The sequence below is a fragment of the Platichthys flesus genome, chromosome 24 (genome assembly GCF_949316205.1).
Source record: "Platichthys flesus chromosome 24, fPlaFle2.1, whole genome shotgun sequence".
NCBI lineage: Eukaryota > Metazoa > Chordata > Actinopteri > Pleuronectiformes > Pleuronectidae > Platichthys > Platichthys flesus.
This window is the reverse complement of record NC_084968.1, coordinates 5,611,308-5,631,999: the sequence shown is the minus strand read 5'-3', so window position 1 is coordinate 5,631,999 and position 20,692 is coordinate 5,611,308. Positions and strand designations below refer to the sequence as shown.

The window sequence follows — 20,692 nt, the reverse complement described above, 5'->3', positions numbered from 1 at the left end:
ACAACAGAAAGATTAAATAGAAAATGAGATGAATGTACCTGTCCGGGCCAATCTCTGACCCATTTGTCTCTCTGTTGTGTCATCCTCTTCAGAGCCAGAAGACAGTCATTCAGACAATCCTTCAGTGTGGTGCGCATGACCCTCTCTACATCACACAGCCAGACCTGCATGCACACAATCACATTCCAACAGTATCAAGTCATGAGGCTCATCACTGACATCATCATCATCATCATCATCATCATCATCATCATCATCATCATCATCATCATCATCATCATCATCACTGCTGTACCTCCACAGGTTTGTTCAGTTGCACTGGCTGGATGAAATCGATGGACTCCCCATCAGCAGAGGACATCCCCAGGGCTTCTGGTTTAACGGTCGCCTATAGGATACAAACACACACAATGACTTTGTGTACCCAAATGTACTGGTCCATTCAAATCTACAGTACATCACTGTAGCCTGACAAAGACTGGACAATGTGGAAAGGTTATTTTTTTTAAACGGGGAAAGAACTGTATGCAAATGTTAGCAAGCAATATGATCAGATAAGTGCTGTCACATATGATTATTATTATTATTATTATTATTAACACCCCGCACTTGTATCTTTCCACCGACTGGAGCAGTTTCCGTCTACATAAGTTTTGTAATCAGTTCATCCTTCAGTGAACATTTGTACCAAATGTAAAGAAATTTCCCCCTCAAGGCATTCTGGCGATATCATGTTCACGAGAAAGAGACAGACGGACGTGCCTCTGGCTGTTGCCAAATTCTAGCCACTTAGCACAAGATTGATACTGTTGAATCACGGCTGGTGATTCGGTGCAGTTCTCAGCTCACAGTATTATCCCTGATGTATGACACAGTAAAACTCCAAAGTATTTCCAGCTGCTACATACATTTGCCCAAATAAAGGATCCCTTGCTTTCCCTTGGTGGTGTTTATGATGGTGTTTAGAAGAGGAGTGTAAATACATATGCCTCTAATTATCCAGTTTCTTGCCTTTTCAATGCGCAGGTGCTTGATGTTGTCGAAACACTTCTTCATGTGCGGCTGCATGGCCTCTGGGTTCAGTGACTGGCCCAGGATCTCCAGCACATCATCGTTGGACAGGAAGTAGAATCTCGGGAATACCTGCCTCTTGGACTCCAGGTACATGTCCAAGGCCTTTTGGATCTCCTCCATCTTGGCACTCATCTTTGACAGCTTCTCCAGCAGGCCTGAAAGACAGAGGGAAGATGCTGACTGTAGGCGGCACTAAATTATGAATATTGTGTTTATCCATATACTGTAGTTACAATAATAACTACCACTTTGGGAGAAAGAGTTCATCATGTTTAATAATTTGTTTTTCTCGCTGTTATGGCAACAATTACATGTAACCACAGTTATATGCATCTGCCTTTGTTTGTTTTAAGTCTCTGGGCCAATAATGGTGCTGTGGTTTCCCCAAAGTACAGGCTGTTGTTTTCACCACAAGATGGCGTCTTTGTCCTCAGGAACATGTTTGCTTGCAGACTGATATGAGCAGACTGTGTAGTGAGCTCCTGGCAGAAAAATACCTGTGACTAGAGTCGTTCTTTATCATGTATCACTATGTCCTTGTAGGTAACACACTTATATTTTACACACAGACCATGGAGATAAGACGTGTGATTCAAGACTTTTTTTTCTATTTCCACACCAGGAGGACACAGATTTGACTGAGTTGAAAGTGTAGCTTTGATAAAATGATGCTCTGTAGTAAGAAGTTTTTTCATCAAACGATGATGTCATACCAGGGTGGTGTGATCCCTTTACGGCGTTGTTATCCTTGTGAAGTCGGCCCATGACGATTTTCCAGCTGGAGCTAACATCTTCAAACTCTTTGCACTCCCGAGGCAGCTGCTCCCTGATGTCCTTTCCCTGGAAAATGTTCTGGTGGGATAAAAAACAAAGACAAATGGAGCATGACGGGGAACGACTGAGGTAAGAGGGAAAGGGTTTAATTATACGAGCCACAAAGAGAAAGAAATGGTAAAACTAATCGCTAACATAAGTGAAACAAGAAGCAAGAAAACCATTATCAGAGAGCTGTGAAAATCAGTGCAGGGCTCATTGTGCAAGGACTTAAATTCAATGATGGTTAAATCAGTAAATCGATTTTTCAACAAGTTTGCCTTAGAATGCAAACTGACAGCAGTACAGTCTGCAGCCATGCACAGATTTACTGAGAGGCGTTGGTCTAGTGGCAGAAACTTGGACTATGGGCAGAGAAGGTTTCTGGTTTTTCTCTGGTTCGACTCCACGGAGAGACAACAAAAGACGAACCTGGATTGATCTGTCCAAAAATCCAAGAGCCTCCCTACCCTGTCTAGTGCCCCTGAGCAAGGCACCTTACCCCCCCAACATCTGCTCCCCGAGCGCCGTACATGGTCGCTCACTGCTCTGTGTGTCCTGCACCAGATGGGTCAAAAGCAGAAGTTAAATTTCCCCACCTGCATGAGTGTGCCTTTGCATGTCTGTGCATGTGTTTGGGACTAATAAATGCATCTTAATCTTAATCTTAATTTGTTTTCTAACATCAAAAACAACAATGAGGCCAAAAGAAGACACCATGCTGTTTGTGAAATGAGCTACACGAATCCAACCATTAATGAAAAGCATCGAGAGAGGTGATGCATATCCTGCAGGCACACTGCATACATCTTAAAAGAAGTCAGCATGAAATCATTTATATCATATGACAAATGATTGGTTATTCTAAATGAGCTGTGGTCGTGTCTCTAATGCTTTAATACATTATTTGATGTCATTTTCTGACTTCATAGTGATGTCACGATGATGACATTCCCACCATATGATCTTATATTTCTAACTACATGAGTTTTGGTCGTGTCTATAGTCCTAGAATGTGCAGTGATACCTTGAAAATGCATGTTTGAACTACGGATGGCATCATTTTCCACATGATGGAAAACCATTTACTGAACAATATAAGCTTTTCTTTGCCTTTCTGTTATGAGTGGAGATATCTTGGAAAATGAGTTTTGTCGGACCATACTTTGTTGACCTTGTCTGAACAGCACCGAAAGTTAATCAACTGGAGATAAACTTCAAGTTTGGTAAAAATCTGTTGCAGAGTAGTACGTGCACACGCACACGCACACATACACACACAAAGGCGAGAACAATATCCTGCTTCCAACTATACAGGCTTGAATGGTAATCATCACATCTCCCAATATAAACTCTCCCTTTAATAACCAATGAACACAGCTAATAATTGCGTACTCCATCAAATTATGAATATTCATAGAGAATAATGAAAAGCCAATCATAAAATGATGAATATCCATGTAGAATAATAAATCCTGTGACAGGGTGTGCAAGTGTTTCCCGTACCTCCAGATAAATCCACTGGCGCTGCACAGTGAGGATCATCTCGATGACTTCCAGCACCTGGGACAGCCGGCGTTCCCAGCAGTCCACCTCCTGCTCGAAGGCTTTGACGAATCGAGACGCCTTCATCGTGGACAGAATCACCTGGTTGTCATCCAGGGCCTGGAATACTTCCTCTGTGCCGCTGGGAGACAGGAGAAGGGAGAGTTCAAATGACTGCTAGTGTTTTGATTTCAACTGATTCCAAATTTTTTCACTGTGGAAATCCATTTACTAGTTAAACCAGCGCCGTTTGGTGTAATGTTCAAATCCTTCTAAGAAATCCATCGTTATGAGGATTTACTTCTTCTGAAAACTACACAAAATTAATGATATTCACCTTTGTGTCAGATTTTGTAGGATGCAGCTACCAGTGTGTTTTCTGACTCTAAAGTATTGAAATTCATTGTTCACTCTCCCTTGAAAATTAAATGGGGTAAATCCCATGTGCAAATGTCAAGGAGTTAACAATTGATGGACATAGTCCTCACTTTTATTGATTTAACATGTCACTGGACCTCAGGCGGAAACACACGCAGCCGGTTGTATTTTGTTTTCTGACCTTTGTATTTATTGTTCACCGCTAATTTAAAATTTGTTGAATTCTCAAAATAATATTGTCATATACTTTTCGTATTCTGTACCTTTCACACATCATTAACTTCCTCTACTCTACCCCTCTTCTTTCCTACATCTCTCAATCAAGCTTACTGGGGAAAAGAGCCTCTACTTTATTATAGACTCGCCCTCTCAGCTGAATTAATGGCAATGACTTGAGCTTCCAATTAGACTCGGCCTGAGGTCTGCCTCTAATCGTTTATATACGCGGCAGATGGCCAAGCCATTCCTGCTTTCATCAGCCAGGCTGTCTCTTGCTTAGCTTGGCTCTTCTCATCGCTGCAGACAAACTTACACAGTCATTACTTTGCTCTGACTTCTCCAACAGGGCTGTTATTCAGATCATATAGGAAAAAAGCTAGAGTGAAACATCACTGGATGGCGGTATTGAGCTGTACTGAGCAATGGGCTCTAGCAATCCATGCAAATAAGACATAATGGAGGCAGAACTCCATCACCAAAGTTTTCAGCCTGGATTATTTTTGCTTTTCAATTCGAGCCTTCCACCCATTTACACCAAATGCTGGCGTTCTCACCTCAGCCGGAAGTGGCCTTTATCTTTGTAAGCTTCTATGTCCAAGAACGTTTCCTCCCATGTCTTGGTAATACTCTCTAAACCCTGAAATATCAAACAGAAGGAGTAATGTTAACAAAAGGCACATGAGTGAGAGACGGCAGTACCAGGGGTCAGAATCCCTGTTCTTTTACTTCTCATTGACACATTTCTATGTCTGAATGATTAGAGAAAGGATAGCGTACTGAATACTGAATTTTACCATAAATTTTACCTTCTGTTTTATATATAAGAAATAATAGCTTTATCAGTAGTATTTAAATACATTTTCTAAAAAGCACAGTCTTGACCCCACTGCCACTAAACTTTCTAAAACTTAATGGGGTATTTAAGTCTGGAGGAAGAGACCGGACCTCTTCTATGGACAGTTCCCTGATGGCGGCTCCAGCGATCTCAGAGATCTTGTCAGCGTACTTGTCAAGCCCCAGAGATATGATCTTTTCCAGGGTGAAATCAGCACTTTCTTGGTCAAAAGAATACTTAATCTCCTTGCAGATCTGCTTCCAGTGCCTGGAAGAAAGAGGACATTGAAAAGCTGCGTAAGTCTTAGGTTTTCCACCTTCCAGGCAATAAAGAGTATATTTATCCATTCTTAATTCACACAAGTCACACATTTTCTGCAAAAGGCTTTATGAATTGAGCTCCATGAAACCTCCACTAGCTTTAGACCAATACTCATTAGTGAACAGAGGTAATAACTCATTGAACAAACACAGACTTACCAAAGGCTAAGAGCGTACTCCACCATTTCTATCTGGCAGTACTGCATATTCAGTTAAAGCAAAACTTGCACATTACAACTTCAAATGTTTTAAGTACATGCTAAACTTGCAGTGAACTAAAGTTAATATTTGGTGTGTGCTCATTCTACCTATACTAGTAGGATTTTTTGAGGAGTGCTTATAGGGGTATCTGGAAATGACAGATATATCACAGTACTCGATACAGGAGCATCGTGACAGCTGTTAGGGAGACGGATGAAGGGTAAGACAAAGAGAGAACAGCAACCGAACGCTTCCTGGCTGTTCTTCATCTTTTCACAGCGAGAGTGTTCCCATTGGAGACCACAGGATTTAAATAAAGAAGGACGACACGTCTCTCAAATTCCTCCCAGGTGCCAATGTGAGCAGGAAGCAGGAGATCTCAGCAGGGTTCACTGCAAGCGAGTGGGCCAATTGATGAAGTGCCAAGTACAAGATGTGTTCTTTTGGCATTCTCTTGCTCAGACCTCATTGTAATGTGTGTTTATTGTTATTTACTAACCAATCAAGCTGGAAGGTACACCAGTAATGTTGTCCTTTGCCCAGTGAAAATCATTTTGGTGGTGGTTTACAGAAGAAGAAAAGAGAAAATTTGCTTTTCCTTCAGAGAGAGTGTGTTTGCATTCAAATGTGGTGCCACTATCTTGAAGTGAGAGAGAGATTGCAGCCAATGGATGCTCCTCTGGGAATAGAGCTACAGACACTGACTGTGAGGAAAAGCTTGGACAGAAGTCAGCGGAGCAAACACACTGGGTGGAAAACTGTAATATGCTCATTCTGTGGGAAAATGGCAATTGTTTTATCAAAGTTGTAAATCATTCTCCTGTTCAACAGGCTGAACATTAAAATCACTCATCCCATCTGGTATCATAGCATAATCCACAGTTTAACTATCTCCATGTTGACGTTTCTGCCCCATCAGGTACAGTTGAATTATTGTAAAACAAATGTTTTATATAAATATTAGATACTTTGGTTTGAGTCAGTACCTGTCTCTCATGGCTGGGTTCCTCATGTCAGCAATCAGAGGGATGATCCGCTTGAACTGATCAACCCTGTTTTTAGAGAAATCTAATATGTCCCATTCCTTATCCTGCAAACATACAAAGAACATGTCAATGCTACTGTGTAATCTGGTTATCAGGACAGGTGAGGTTTTAGGTGTACCAGGTTACATGCATCCAAAAGGAAGAACCGTCACTGTAAAAATGTATTTAGGTTGGGTTCCGCAAAAATTGGTATCCATTGCTAACACAAAGTGTCTTCAAGATCTTCTAGATCGTGCTTTACTGAAATAAAGTATTGCTTTGGCGTTTATGTGCAATTTATCCTGATGAAACAAAAACGTAAAGTGAAACAGGAACCCGGTGACATGTGCAACTGACTGTGGCAGAACCGACCTTTAGTTCTCTCTTGAGTTTGCTGAGCTTCCGGAACGTATCCTGCGCTATGCTCTCCATGTTCTCTGTCCGCAGCGTAACAAACTGACCGACCTTCCAGATGTTCCAGTTGGAATTCCATTCCTGCCTGATCTCCCAGACCTGCTGCAGGTGGTCTATGTCCTGAACACACACACACAAAAAGTACACATGGTCAAAAACAGTCATCAAAATGCTTCCATTGCATCATCTTGGATTGGAATTCAGCCTGGGGCATTCCATCTAATGTCCTGTCAATTGTCCTTAATTATATATTATCACATATTTATAAAACTGCCCCGACAAACATTCACAGGTGTTGAACCCGTCTATCATAATCACAGTTACCAATAACCTCTGGATTTAAAACGTATTGTGTTGGAGTGTGTTTGATTAGGTACTGGGAGAGTTGTGCTGGGACAGACCTTCTCCAGTACACGGACGCATTTGGAGGGCGGCTGTTCTATTTTGAAGAAGCCCAGCCCCTGAAGGATGGCGCTCTCCTCCTGTTTTAGAGCCTCCAGCTGTTTGCGATGCTCTGCTATTTGCTTGAGAGCCGCCTGGGTTGTCAGTGCACTTTCAAATGGACCTGGATATATAGGTGCAAAATGTAGGGAGATAAATATACATAAACATGCTTATAAAGAAACATTCAAAAGCATATGTCTACACACAAAAGCAGAGAAACAAAGAGCAGACATACAATTCATGCAAATAAATCATTGGGGAAAGGAACAGTTAGATACAGCCTGTAGGTTCTAAGGAGGATCTCTATAGATACTAGCATCTCAGTAGTGACAGACAGTCAGTAACAGTAAGGTGCACACACCAAGCTGATGAAGCACTTTATGAGAAATAAGAAATATGAGTGTGTGTGACCTGTGTTGCTGAACTCCTCCAGAGTGGCCTGGATGTTCTTCTTGAACTCCTCGGAGGAGAGGAGAAGGCTGCTCTTGAATTTCTCTTTTTGCTTTTGCAGCATGATGTCACTGTCAATCAAGACCTGCTGGAACCACACCCAGTCCCCATTCAGCACTCCAAGCATCTCCTGCACCTGTGGGTAAAACAGTCGGTATCATGTTGGTATAGATATATCCAACCTGTAACTACCAAGTAGATCGTTGTTATATATTACATATTTAATTTCAAGGAAGGGGAAAATGAACAATATGAGATGAATTTCTTAACTCTTGCTAATAAGTCCGGAAATCTAAAATGTCTCTCTCGTCAAACCTCATTATTCACTTATATATACAATTACACATTATTATTTTCAAAAGTGGCACAACATGACAGATATGCTACTTGGTCATCAATAAATTAATTATAGGAAGCACTTTCTTTAACTTACTGAATGTTTGGGAGAGAAAACATGTGATGTTAGAAGAAATGTTTTTAGAGAAAAGCAGACACATAGACATAGTGCTTGTATACGTAAAATTTTCTTTGTTTGTGCATTTATTTGTGAGAGATGTACTTACATCCTGCTCCACTGGGACCTCATACTTCTCCAGGAGAGCAAACTGTTCATGGATGACAGGAATCTGAGCTTCTGTTTTGGCCAAATCTCCCTGGAGAGTCTCCAAGAGCTTCACGCTCGCACTGAGTTCATCCAGTGTCTGGGGGGGTTGTGTCAGCCTAAACACACAAATGCATATAAACTAGATGAAGAGTCACAACACTATAAGTACAATACACATGTCAAATGTTTTACAAAACCAAAAGCTTTCCTTTCCTATCTCTTCAACCCTTTCCAGCCCTAGTGTCTTTGCAGTCTACTGCACATAGCCTATCATAGAATTTACCCAAAATCTCAGATTCAACCAAAAGATAAAGAAAAAAGCCAATTTCTTGCCTTGTCATGATTGACTGTCTAAATAAAACCTGCCACCTTAACATTTCTACATTTCAAAATAATGTGCTTTAAGGATTCCACCGTGGTTTAAAAGCTCATGAACTGTGGATCTCTGTTAGATGTCTTCTTCTCTACTGTCTGTGATGAAAACAATTCCTTGCACTTGACTCCCCACCTGTTGGCATTGGCTTGCATGGATGCATGGATTTCTTTGAGGCGGCTGCTGGCAATGTGAGTGAGCAGCTCAGTGAATTTGGTTTGCCATTCATAGCAGTGCTGCGACGCAAAGGACTTGAGCGGTGAACAGTCCAGCCTGACAAAGCCTATGTTCAATACTGTCTCCTCCTGTTGAACGGTGTTGGCCTTTTCTGCGTACCTGAAGGCGAACAAGAGATGAGGGAGATGTCACACAGCTCCTTTGAAGGGATTTCTTCAGTCTTGTGGAAATAGAAGTTCACAGCTATATAGTCGCCACATTACAGTTTGCTTGAAAGGTAACAGGTGAAAGTTGTTTCTTTCTTTCAGTGAGTTATGATCTACTAATCTGTATGCCAGAGCTTTTTCAGGTAAAAGTATCAAGAGGTAACTTCTTAAACAGGTCAACTAAAGAATGATGTTTAGAAATGTTGTTTTTTTTGTACAGTACTTTTGTATATCTGCATCGAAAGAAGTGACTGGTGGGTTAAGTCTCTGATAGCGTTGTATAAAGGTGTCCTTGTTCATCTCCCAGATGTCCCTGTATTTGTCCCAGGTCTTCAGATAGGCCTGCAGGAGGTTGGCATTAGCTGTCATCCCTGCGGCAACTGCAGCCTGAATCTTCTTTATCTCCTCGTCTTGCTCTGAGGGATCCAAGAGATTTTGTGTGACAATGGAGGCAGAAGCAGAAGGAAAACATGCTCACATAAACATAAATACACAACTGCTTGGTAATCAATAGACATTTTCGGACATGTCCTGCAGGGGATCTCGAGAGACTTGAGTTGAACACAAAGTGGGCTTCTCTGCTCAAACTCATCAGAAACTCCAGAGACTCTTACTTTAACATCTGCGTTCACACTGACACGTCCTCCGGAGAAACTGCGGAGGATCTCCGGAGTTCAGTGAATGTCTGAAAGCAGCGAAAGTTGGTTTTGCATGTACATCGAGTCTGAATTTGCCCAGTACTAGTAAAAACTGGTCAAATGTACATAACTGTTTGAACAGAATGTACATTTTTTGAGGAACACTTTTTTTTTAAAACAGTTCTAACCTATGACGATGTTTATGGGATTCCTCTTTGACTGCTTGCGGTTGAGAAGTTCAGGAAGTCGCTTAATGCTGGCTATGGTGTCGACGAGCTGAGGCATGATGGTCACAATCTGCCTAAGCTTAGTGAGGGTCGGGGAGAACTCCACCTGTCGAAACAGAGACAGACAAGCACTGACACTGCTGTGCAGATCATTTACATACCTGTGTGTGGGTGTCTCAAAGCACCAACGTGTGCACATAAACAAAAGTCATACCATAACCATGCATCATCTCTGCTGTGATAAACACAACAAATGGCTCCCAAAATAAAGTGCTTTCACCCATGTGTGTTTTGGTGTTATGCCATGGGCCCAGGCTGGAATTTGTCTCATTCCTATTGGTTACTGAAAGTTATAAAGTCAAATTCTAATATGAGCATGATAAAGGATAGAGAAGAGAAGGAGGAGGAAGAAGGGCGCAACCTTTTGGTTCCAATTCTGTCTGTGGTTATATTAAGTATTAACCTAAATAAATGAAAACTAACAATAAAACATGACATTTAATTGACATGGCTTCACAAATACAAGAAGAGAATAAGGTCAGGTTTCCTCCACTCTGTTCCATTGAGGCTACACTAGGAGAGTGGAGTGGGACTGACTGGTATCAGATAAGATCTGCATCCTCTTATGGTCCTGTTAGTAATTTGTATGGCATTTAGGCTTTGTGTGGTTTAAATTCAAAATAGAAACACATAACAAATCATTTGTCCTTCCTAGTCTCATCTGTTGAGTCCTACATTTCTGCAGATGTAGGTGTGAGTTTGTCTTCCATGCTTTTTATTCAGGTCATACAGCTATTGTCCTGTCAGGGATGGATGACTGTGTGTGTATTTCATTTGTACCTTTCAGGTTTCCTCCATCAGAGCACACAGCAGACACAGTGTAAACAAGTCGTTATCACATGACCTGATAGGATTACGAGGGGTTTGCCTGTACCTTTGGTGTGATTTGGGGAGTTGCCTCGTGCAGCGTCACCAGGACTTTGAACAATGGATTGGGTGTCGTCTTGCTGTCTCCGTTGATGGCCCTGGACAGCTTCTTCATCGAGTGTTTGATGTTGCTCCTAAGAGCTTCCTCAACCATCTGGTCCACCTTCTCCGTGAAGGCCAACCAGTGCCCCTGGACCTTAAAGACCATGTTAAAAATGCACATACGTGACATGGCAGTCGCTTAAAAGTTTTTACCTGACGTAATATGGAAGGGGCAAAAGATAAGTAAATCTGGCTCTCAATTAGAAAACAAGGGTGTCCTACCTAATAGATACAGCCGACATTAACTGTGATTGCTATTTAATGTACGTGTAATTATCTAACCATGTGAAAGTTAAGTCTCCCACAATAATCTGACAAATATTTTTGATCACATTTTTTAAAGAGTCCTCTAGCGATGGAATGTTACCAATATTGAATGACTGACACAAAACGCAGCACAGACCTCAGATCCATCACGAGAGAAAGTGTTGTAGATGCGGGTCATGATCTCATTGATTTCTTGGTGTGCTGAGAGCAGGATTTTGAGTTGACTCTGCTGGTGAGCCTTCTGGTCATCCCTAAACTCCAGGTCCCTACAAAAGAAGCAGCCAACAAAGGAAACCAATGTGCATCAATTGAGATCCATGTTACGATTATGATGCAACCTATGCACATCGCTTCAGACACGGAGCTGCTTGTTGTTGACTTTATCTGTGCGAAAATTAATTAAACAATTCAGAAGAGGTTTACCCAGAAATTATATGTACAATTAAATAAAGAAAAAAAAAACTTTACCCAGTGTTAAATGCAGAAATCACTATGTCAAAAAATGTGCAATTAAATATAACTTATATCTCAAGAGTTTGTATTTTTCATTAAGTTGGAGTTAAGGCAGTGTTAAGACTTCAGACTATGAACAACAAGAAATCATCATTGTTTCTACCTGTACATGGTCTTTCCATCTAGTCTAATCAGCAGCGTCTCACTGATCTGGTGACAAAGGCTGGAGATGGAGAGATTTGACACTTTGTAACCATCAACTATCAGCTGGACCTGTAGAGGATAGAGAACGAGAGGAGCTTCTCAGTCAATAATGTGGTTTTAGAACGGGTTCCAAATTGTGTCCATCTTCTGCCAAATCCCCAATAAAGCAGTTCTTCTTTTGTCAGATAATGGAACGTTTATGAAATAGTGACTAGCGAGAGCCTATCTCTCTTATTAATGATGTAACTTTGTCTTCAGTCAGGCAGCAACAGTTGCATTGTAGGTTTGGCCCTGCTGCTGCAGTCCAAACAGGAAAGGGGTATTATCATAATAAAACTGCACCGACAGCCATTGGAACTTTTGAACTGTGTATTCCAACCTTGTCTACATGCAGGAGACAGTCGCGGATGAAGAGGTGAGACGGTCCCTTAGACAACCACATGAGCTTGGTCAGTCCTGGCTGGATCTTCATATCCATCAGATGAATCCGCTCCCGAAACAGACCCAACTCATCAGGAGACAGCGTTGCAATGACTCTGATACACAAACACAAACACACACACACACACACACACACACACACACACACACACACACACACACCGGTTATTGACTAACAGCTAGAACCCTGTGTGTGAGTTAACAATTGTGAATGTACAGTTGAGAGTATGAGGACATGACTCTTTGCATCCAGGTTATCTATTCAGGAATAGTCAAAAACATTTGTTCAATGTGAAGCACAGAGATCATTATCACAGCATGCAGTGGAGAATAAGGACAGGAAATTAGGAAAATGTGCAAGAAATATGAAATATCCACTATGAATATATCCAGTGTCACACTCCTCTCATGAGTGAACTCCTACAATCATAAATGCCTTCTCATTTGTGATTATGGCACAGTGTCTTCCAAACTAAAACTGCCCCCCTGTGGTTATATGCCTCCACCACCAAGTCCAATTTCAATCCCTCCAGGTGTTCCAGACTTATTGCATCGACAAAAATATTAACTTTAAACCTCCCAAAATAATTTCAGTGTTGTATGCATGTTTGTTCTCCTCTTCTGTGTTTGTTTGTGTTTGTGTGTCCAACCTGTTGTAGTTCCTGATCAGCAGCAGGGCTCTCTCCCGCAGGACCCTGAGCTCCTCTCTTTCCTGGTAAATGTTAGACACACACTGGGAGACCTCAAACTTGAGTCGATCCCAGTAGTCAATCTCAGAGAAGAGGTTCAACAGATTGCTGGACAAGAAAACACCGAAAAATGAACAATGAGCAACAGCACAGAATTTGCCAGGCGTATGTCAAAGTTCACAGATGACGGTGTGACATTGTAAGACATCCCATGAATGTATGCTAAAACGAAAATGCACCGTGCTCCCTGTCTTGTAAGTTGAGTTTGTGTAACCCACGTGTCAAAGTTGATGTCCAGCTTTGCATGGTTGTGCTTGCAGCGCAACAAGAGTGGCTGCTCGAGTCTCTTCCGGTACTCTCCGTCCAGGTTCTGGTTCCACTCACTGAAGTTCTTCTTCACCATCTCATCCAAAACCTGGACCATCTGGCCATAGCTGAGAATGAGCTGCTTGCGGCTGTATGACTCAGGTATGAAGTGGGCCTTCTGAAGCACCTGGAGGAGAAAGAAACAAACTAAGTAAGAATCTGGAAAGGATGGAGGTCCTGACGGGACACTAGTTGTAATAACTAGTGGGTGCCAAGCCTAAAAGAAACAGAATACTGTGTAATACAATGTGCTCACCTCCATGGATCGGTCAATGCGGTGTCTGAGGGCCATTATCCAGTGGGTATGTCCTGCTATCCGGGGCATGTGGTCTGAAAAAGACTTCTTCTTCTGGTTCAGCTCCTTGTTGACCATTTTGAGCTCACTGTTAAAGATGTTGTACACTTCCTCCACCTTCTCGTCTGTGGTGCTCTTAATGGCCTGTGAGAGAGTGACGAGAAGGAGCACATCCGTTGTGTGAGGGTAAGAGAGGTGGGCACGTTGGGCAGCAAAGCAAATAGAGAAGGAGTTTGCGAATGAGCCTCGTACTAAATGTTACGCAAACTGAGAATGGAGACGAATTTGGGGGAAATAAAAAAAAGCTCATCTTATGACAAAACAAGCACAAACTGTACATCAGCACAAATATGAGAAGTCTTAGTGCATTGCAGAGATAAAAGAGGCAGCTCTCTATGAACTCTGTGGTGCAGATTAACCTGAACAAACTGCAGAGACCATGATCATCCACGCATAAATCTATATAGCAAATATAGAATGTCAAGATTTCATATGAAAAGGTCAACGGATGTGTTGAGGTGAGTAATGCATTTTAAGTTAGGGTGTAAAGGACTTGTGCATGGGTGTACTTGTACAGATATCTTTGTGAGGACCGTTTTGAGCATTGACCTAAGAGAGTGAGGACATTTTGCCCGCTGCTCATATTCTGACTGATGGGTTGTTTGAGGAGTACGATTTTAATTTAGTGTTAGGGTTAAAACTAGGTTCAGGCAAGGGTTGTTTAGTTGTGATTAGAGTCAATGTTAGGGTAGGAGGCCAGAAAAAGATGGCACCTCTCGAGTAGACATGGGCCTAAAAATGTCCAGAAGCCGAACTCCTTCCTCTATCGTGTTGACCGTCTTAAACACTGAGTTGATCAGGTTCCGCATCAACATCTCCAGATCCTTCACCAATGCATGGAACCTACACAGGAACACATCCATACATGAAAACACAGACGATCAGCTTCTTTAAATCATTACAACTATTTTATTTAGTCTTTATATGAATGTGTTACAGAGCAATAGACCAACTTGTAGAATTCATTGCACCACCCGGTGTCCATGACATCAAGGATGCCCTTGCCAACAGAGCGCAGGCTCTGTAGGCCACTGTGGAAGTTGCCCTCGATCTTCTGGAGGGAGCGAGTGAACTCTAGTCCCTGGCAGCCGCTGAAGCACGGCAGGGCCCTCTGCTGGCCATCCTCCCAACGGGCAAACTGATGCTGGCAGTCACATACCTGAGAGTGCAAAAAAGTGGTCAGCTCTAAGGACATGTGTTCAACCATTGCATTACAATGAATGTGTCTCCTGTGACCACTTGTTTTAACTATATGCACGACCATCATCATTACAAAATCTGAGTATATAGATAGATTGCCTGTGTGTTTGTGTCTGTGTGCGTTGGTCTTTTGTTTTGTGTTCGCACAGCTTAAATAACATGGGTCCATGAATCCCAGACCATGTCTGAATGTGGTTTGAGTGATCAGGTCTCAGGACGCACTGAGGACGCATTTGGGAGCGTTCAGACTTGAACATAGGTCTGACCACTAGTAATTGGATCACTTAAAATGGCGGTTAATACCAGGTTGTGTCGGTGGGTTGACAGAACAGTGAAATTCATTCATAAGAATAAAAATGTGATATACTTGCAGCTTTGACTTGTTCATCATTAGGAATTTTTGCATTTGCTTCAGCTTTTATTTACACGGGATTGACTCGCTTCGACATGAATTTCAACATGAATTTATGCAGTTGTTGTCTGCGCATGTATTAGTCTGTGAGAATGTGTGAGTGGGGGAATATTTTTACCTCAAGCAGGTCTCTGAACCGCTGAATGAAAGCATCTACCACCACAAAAAAGCTAGTTTCATCCAGTTCCCAGGGTTTTGAAGAATACCTGACAACAGAAAGAAAACAGGGGGGAAGAAAAAAAGAAGACATAGAGAGTAGAGAGGAGGTAGAAAGGCAGAAGCTGATGTGAGGAGACTATTGCACTGATTTAGCAAATTAGCAAACAAATTACATCAGGACATCTCTGATCTGCATCCTGCTTTCTTTCATTGTTTTTTAATGATGTATTTAATTTTGCACTGACCACTGGAATGGAAACATATTTGGCCTTTCAACCAAATACCTTAAATAAAGATTTATTTTTATCTAGTATGTGTCCTCTCTACCGCTAACATGTGCAGATGGAGCCCAGGTTTCACAGTGTAACAAAGGGAGGCTTAGCCTCCATATTATGGAATTCCCTTCTTAATATTCTTCTTTTAATAAAAGCTTTTCTGATTGTTTGAAATCTGCTCTTATTTAGACTAACATTTCTATTTTTTTTAATATAAAACTATTTTATTGTTGTATTTTCTCTAATCCATGTCTCATTGTTATATTCTGTGTTATATTTATTATTGCTCTAAAATAATGTGCCTCAACTTAAGATGAATTCAATTATTCACTAAAAACGTTAAAGTCCCTTGAGGAACAGGTGAGATTTCACCTACTTTTGGTGAGTCTCCGAAGCGTGCAAGTAGACTTCCTTCCAGTACTGGCAGCACTGGATGCAGTCACTGAGGTTTTGTTTACTTGATAACACGTAGCCCTCAAAGATCCTGTCCAGAGAGATGCTCTGGCAGCACAGGCGGATGATCTCATTACTCATCTGCAACATGGCAGAAAACAGACACTTCACAAATATCAACTAAAATCGATTTGGTATGATGAGTTTACACAAAAGCCAAATTACTACATAGTAACATTATACATTTTGCATATTGATTGTTATGAGTCAAATCGCCTTTTAGTTGCCATTAAATGCGTCATGATGATGAGAGCGAGAGAGAGAGAGAGAGGGGGGGGGGAGAGAGAGAGAGGGGGAGAGAGAGAGAGAGAGAGAGAGAGAGAGAGAGCGACAGATGACAGTGGGTCAGAACATAACAACACAAATTATTTGAGGTTGTCAATTGAGATGTTCCCTCTCATGTCGTGAATCGCAGGTACCTTGCAGAACAGACTGGTGATCTTGTCACTGGTGTTGTAGTGGTCCGAGTTGACCCAGACGATGCGAATGAGACTGACGATGTGTTGCAGCTTCGGAGCAACGTCGCTTGGCTTGAGCTTGGTAAGTTGATCGCAGGGCTCCTTCAGCATGGTCATGTAGGACAGGTTTGACTCGGCCTGCCGCGAGCAGTCCTGGTAAACACATATATACAAATGAAATGTGATATTCATTTTTTCTTATCACTTTATCATTCCATCTCAGTGGTGTCTAGTACTTTGCATTTGGAGTGTGAAAATGATTGTGGGTGTAACATCCTGCGAGACAGCGGTGTTAGCAATGCCAGCGGCTAACAGGAGTTGTTACATTCTGAGGAGTGTTGAGGTTGAGGCCACTTTTTCAGGTCATCCATCAATAGTAGAAGGCAGAGGAACGATTACATTTTGTCACATGAGATGTATCAGGGTTTGGCGTAACATAAGAATGTAACCCCCCCCCCCCCCCCCCCCCTTCTGTGCAAGAGCATGAATACCCTTGGTGCTGATTGGTTGAAACTGTGTTCAGGCGTTCAGGTCTTCCAGCTTTCTCTATTTCTTTACCAAATACAGAGTAAGCCAGATTCTTTCCAGCCCACACACACAACATACAGGTAGCGCGCTGTGAGGAGATATTAGCACAATATGACCAAACGTATTGAATCAATTTCAGGCCCGTTTAGGGGACTAATATCTATGAGTGGGTGTATTTTGATAAGTGAGATATTGATTTAGGCTTGATGCTTGCAGACATCTTTTACCTGTACTTCCTCGACCTGTTTGCAGAAGCGCTGAACATACAGAGACTTGGCAAGCTCCAGGATGTTCTTGATGTGCAAGACCTGAGGCTTTTGGAGCTGCTGCATGACGTCCGACAGCTTGACACAGCGAGTCTTCCAGAAGGCGATCTCCTCCAGCAGACCACAATCGTCCCACATCTGCATCGTCTCTTGACCGTGCAGCAGCTCCTTGATCTGATCGGTCCAGTGGATGATGACAGCTGAAATCGGCGAGTGCCAGAAGAGGAAAATAACTGTTTAGATGGAAGGATCAATTTAAACACACACACACATGCATGTTCACAGCTCCTCAGGCTTACACTCCATTCTCTGAACCAGCTTCTTGTCTTTGCTGGCCTGCTCAGGGCTGCTCTGTAGGGCTTCCATCGGGATGTACAGGACTGTGTTGCCCCCCATCTTATAGACATCATCTGTTTAAAAATAAAATGGCATAACTATTAGTCTGAATCATGTGTGCATATGGCTCTTTGGAACTTTCTTATAGCCAATGTTTACAGTTTTGATCATTTCTATCTCATCATCCAGGCTTTTACATACATTTGTAGTAAACAAACAATTTGCTGTCAGGGAATTAAATCTCCCGGCTACATTACAGAGATGTGGGAGTCAAGAATCAACCATCTTTAAGACAATTTGGCAGCCGGACATATAATTATGCTGTAAAAATTAGATTTTCATAGGTAATATTATCAAAACTACTTCTCTGTGGTGGTACAGATTTAGTTAACTACCTATAACCATTCCATAACAAGGGCAAATGTCTTGAAGAATTAGGTGTCCCTTCCACAGCACAGAAGGTGGCAAAGCACACTTGTGACTCCAGTCTGACACATATTAGAAAATACTTAATCTGTTGGTCTATTTAAAAGACAGAAGGAGTCTACTTTCCACTCAGCTGCATGAGAAATCACCTCATGGGAAAAATTGCTTGTATTTATGGGTTCATTCTAGGATTATTAGTCAACTGTCTCTCACAGGTCTCCCCCACGGTACCCACCAGTGAGGCTGGCAAAGTAGCAGTGCATGTTGTAGGTGTAGCTGTCCTTGATGCTCTTCTCCATGTTCATGCTGAGGGCGACTGCGGGGGCGTGCAGACAGGTCATGTCGTGGAGCAGCCTCTCGGTGGAGTCGCCGCGGATTGTGCTAACCTGTACATCCGTATCAAACATCTCTGGTGTGATTATGGCTCCTGGCTTGCGGGTAAAGTAGCACAGCTGCTCTGCCACCTGTCCCTACAAAAAGGAATTTCCAGGTGTTGTGTTGAAGAGAGACAGAAGGAGAACTCAACAAATCTCTATGGTGAAGCACATTCCCTATAGTATTGTGTTAAAAGAGCTTTGTGTGCTGTACCGGTTGGGGCATGGAAAACTCCACCCGAAGTTTTGCACTGGTGTCCATGTAGACCACCACAGTTGTGATTGTGGTGTCCATTATAAACTTATCCAAAGCCCTCTCATTCTCCTCTGTCCACGAGTCTTCTGTTAGCCCAGAAACAGCCAGACATCGAGTAAACAGCTTCCAGTGGATGGTAAGATGAAGAGATGGATCCATGGAGAAAAGGAGGGAGGGAAAGACCAGAAGGTGTTTATTTAGTTGGATAACGTCTGTGCAGACCAAGGAGTGATGATAGAAATGTAGAAATTACTAATTCCAATTAATGAGCCAGCCTTACCAGGCGAAGGGTCTTTAGGTTGTCCTCCTCCATTTCTTTCAAAGTTGCGACCTCAAATAATTCTCCTTTTCCTATGAAACACACACACGCACACACACACGCACACGCACACACACAAAACATCAATGGTATCCAATTTTAATGTTAACAAACTCTCCCTGTCCCTGACTTACGCCAAGTTCTGTTTTTGCATTTGTTGGTTTGCAGGACTACACAAAAATGACATGATTGATGGCGGAAGAATGTGGTAGGAGTCAGGGAAGAGCCCGTTAAATTTATATTATATTTATAATATTATGTGTATGGTATGGTACGCATATTCCGTGTTGCGTGTGCGTTTTGGACAACTCGTCACTTCCTGCGTCCGTCATATGGCATTGGACCACACCCACTAATCACGCATTACGATCCACAAGGTGAACATTTTATGTAAATGGAATTAAAGTTTTGGCTACGTACAGACTAATAGATCTGTTCAGGTTAAAACAACTTTTGTTTCTCTTCAGATTGTACAAATCTTGGCAACAGTCTGAGACACCAAATTAATCTACGACAACTGACATCGTGACATTAAAGCAAACTGACAATGGATTCTTTGATGTGCTCATTTATATAAAGCCTGGGTGGAGTTAGGTGGTAGTAGGTCACAACATGTGTCAAAAGTGAACCGGATCAGTTTAAATTTTCTATATCTTTTCAGTGAATGAATTTCTTCATTCAGTATTTCTAATTTTCCCCAATTAACTTGTTTTTGAATGTCACAAATTCTTATTAAAATGTTTCCTTTGTTACTTTTTTTATACAAATCATATTTGTATCATTACCTTTCTAATGCACAACACAGGAAATGAATACGGGTCATTTTTTACCCATGTTGTGCATTAGAAAGGGTTTGGATTGTGATTCAGTGCAGTGAATCGAGGGAAAGAACATAATGGCAGACGAGATGAATGACCAACAGCTGATAGATTTCCCGCTGCACCTTGCAGAACAGAGGGCAAAGGACAATGAAGAGAAGAGCGGACAAGAAATATTCATCATGTACAGAGACTACCACAAGCCCAGTGAGGAACTGGCGACAATGACAAATGAGAAAAAGGTGGCAGATGACACTCTAATTCTCAAGGCAAGCGAGTGGGAATCAGAACAGCGCCCCCTAAAACGCAGCAATTCCATCTGGTTTAACCAATCTTCACGATATTCAGTACACACCTGTATCGTGACAGGAAGGGACAAAAAAGTCACACCACCAATTTGATTAACACAAGAGGAAGTCGGCCATTCACTAGCCTCATGATTCGATTGCGATTCACAACGATGTATCACATCCACAATTTGCCGTATTACTGCGCATGGCTGCTTTTTCATCAAGTAATCAAATCAGTCGGTCAAATCGTGGTACCACGGCTGCTCTTTAGGGGGCGCTATTCAGATATTAAGCCACGCCCATTCCTTAATGACGTTAACAATATTACCGTGATGGGGGGGGGGGTTGCTGTTGTTAGACAGATGTAGTTTGAGG

General features: G+C 42.0%; 1 protein-coding gene across 1 annotated transcript in view; it reads right to left on the bottom strand.

The window, feature by feature from the left end:
* The window catches only part of dnah2 (dynein, axonemal, heavy chain 2), a 54,095-nt gene extending 34,892 nt beyond the window's left edge, over positions 1 to 19,203 (bottom strand). The window contains exons 1-32 of the mRNA XM_062384603.1: positions 19,171 to 19,203; positions 18,849 to 19,013; positions 18,496 to 18,730; positions 17,798 to 17,908; positions 17,460 to 17,698; positions 16,666 to 16,857; positions 16,170 to 16,327; positions 15,478 to 15,565; positions 14,701 to 14,906; positions 14,461 to 14,590; positions 13,649 to 13,831; positions 13,305 to 13,519; positions 12,988 to 13,134; positions 12,276 to 12,432; positions 11,856 to 11,965; positions 11,376 to 11,505; positions 10,878 to 11,066; positions 9,905 to 10,049; positions 9,302 to 9,494; positions 8,831 to 9,031; positions 8,282 to 8,438; positions 7,680 to 7,854; positions 7,226 to 7,389; positions 6,783 to 6,944; positions 6,372 to 6,475; positions 4,975 to 5,131; positions 4,584 to 4,666; positions 3,394 to 3,574; positions 1,788 to 1,926; positions 1,012 to 1,229; positions 296 to 388; positions 39 to 164 (exon numbers count right to left, since the gene is read on the bottom strand). Of these exons, the coding sequence (XP_062240587.1) occupies positions 39 to 164; positions 296 to 388; positions 1,012 to 1,229; positions 1,788 to 1,926; positions 3,394 to 3,574; positions 4,584 to 4,666; positions 4,975 to 5,131; positions 6,372 to 6,475; positions 6,783 to 6,944; positions 7,226 to 7,389; positions 7,680 to 7,854; positions 8,282 to 8,438; positions 8,831 to 9,031; positions 9,302 to 9,494; positions 9,905 to 10,049; positions 10,878 to 11,066; positions 11,376 to 11,505; positions 11,856 to 11,965; positions 12,276 to 12,432; positions 12,988 to 13,134; positions 13,305 to 13,519; positions 13,649 to 13,831; positions 14,461 to 14,590; positions 14,701 to 14,906; positions 15,478 to 15,565; positions 16,170 to 16,327; positions 16,666 to 16,857; positions 17,460 to 17,698; positions 17,798 to 17,908; positions 18,496 to 18,730; positions 18,849 to 19,013; positions 19,171 to 19,203 (4,986 nt within the window). The remainder of the gene's footprint in view (positions 1 to 38; positions 165 to 295; positions 389 to 1,011; positions 1,230 to 1,787; positions 1,927 to 3,393; positions 3,575 to 4,583; positions 4,667 to 4,974; positions 5,132 to 6,371; positions 6,476 to 6,782; positions 6,945 to 7,225; positions 7,390 to 7,679; positions 7,855 to 8,281; positions 8,439 to 8,830; positions 9,032 to 9,301; positions 9,495 to 9,904; positions 10,050 to 10,877; positions 11,067 to 11,375; positions 11,506 to 11,855; positions 11,966 to 12,275; positions 12,433 to 12,987; positions 13,135 to 13,304; positions 13,520 to 13,648; positions 13,832 to 14,460; positions 14,591 to 14,700; positions 14,907 to 15,477; positions 15,566 to 16,169; positions 16,328 to 16,665; positions 16,858 to 17,459; positions 17,699 to 17,797; positions 17,909 to 18,495; positions 18,731 to 18,848; positions 19,014 to 19,170) is intronic.
* Positions 19,204 to 20,692: the final 1,489 nt, after the last annotated feature.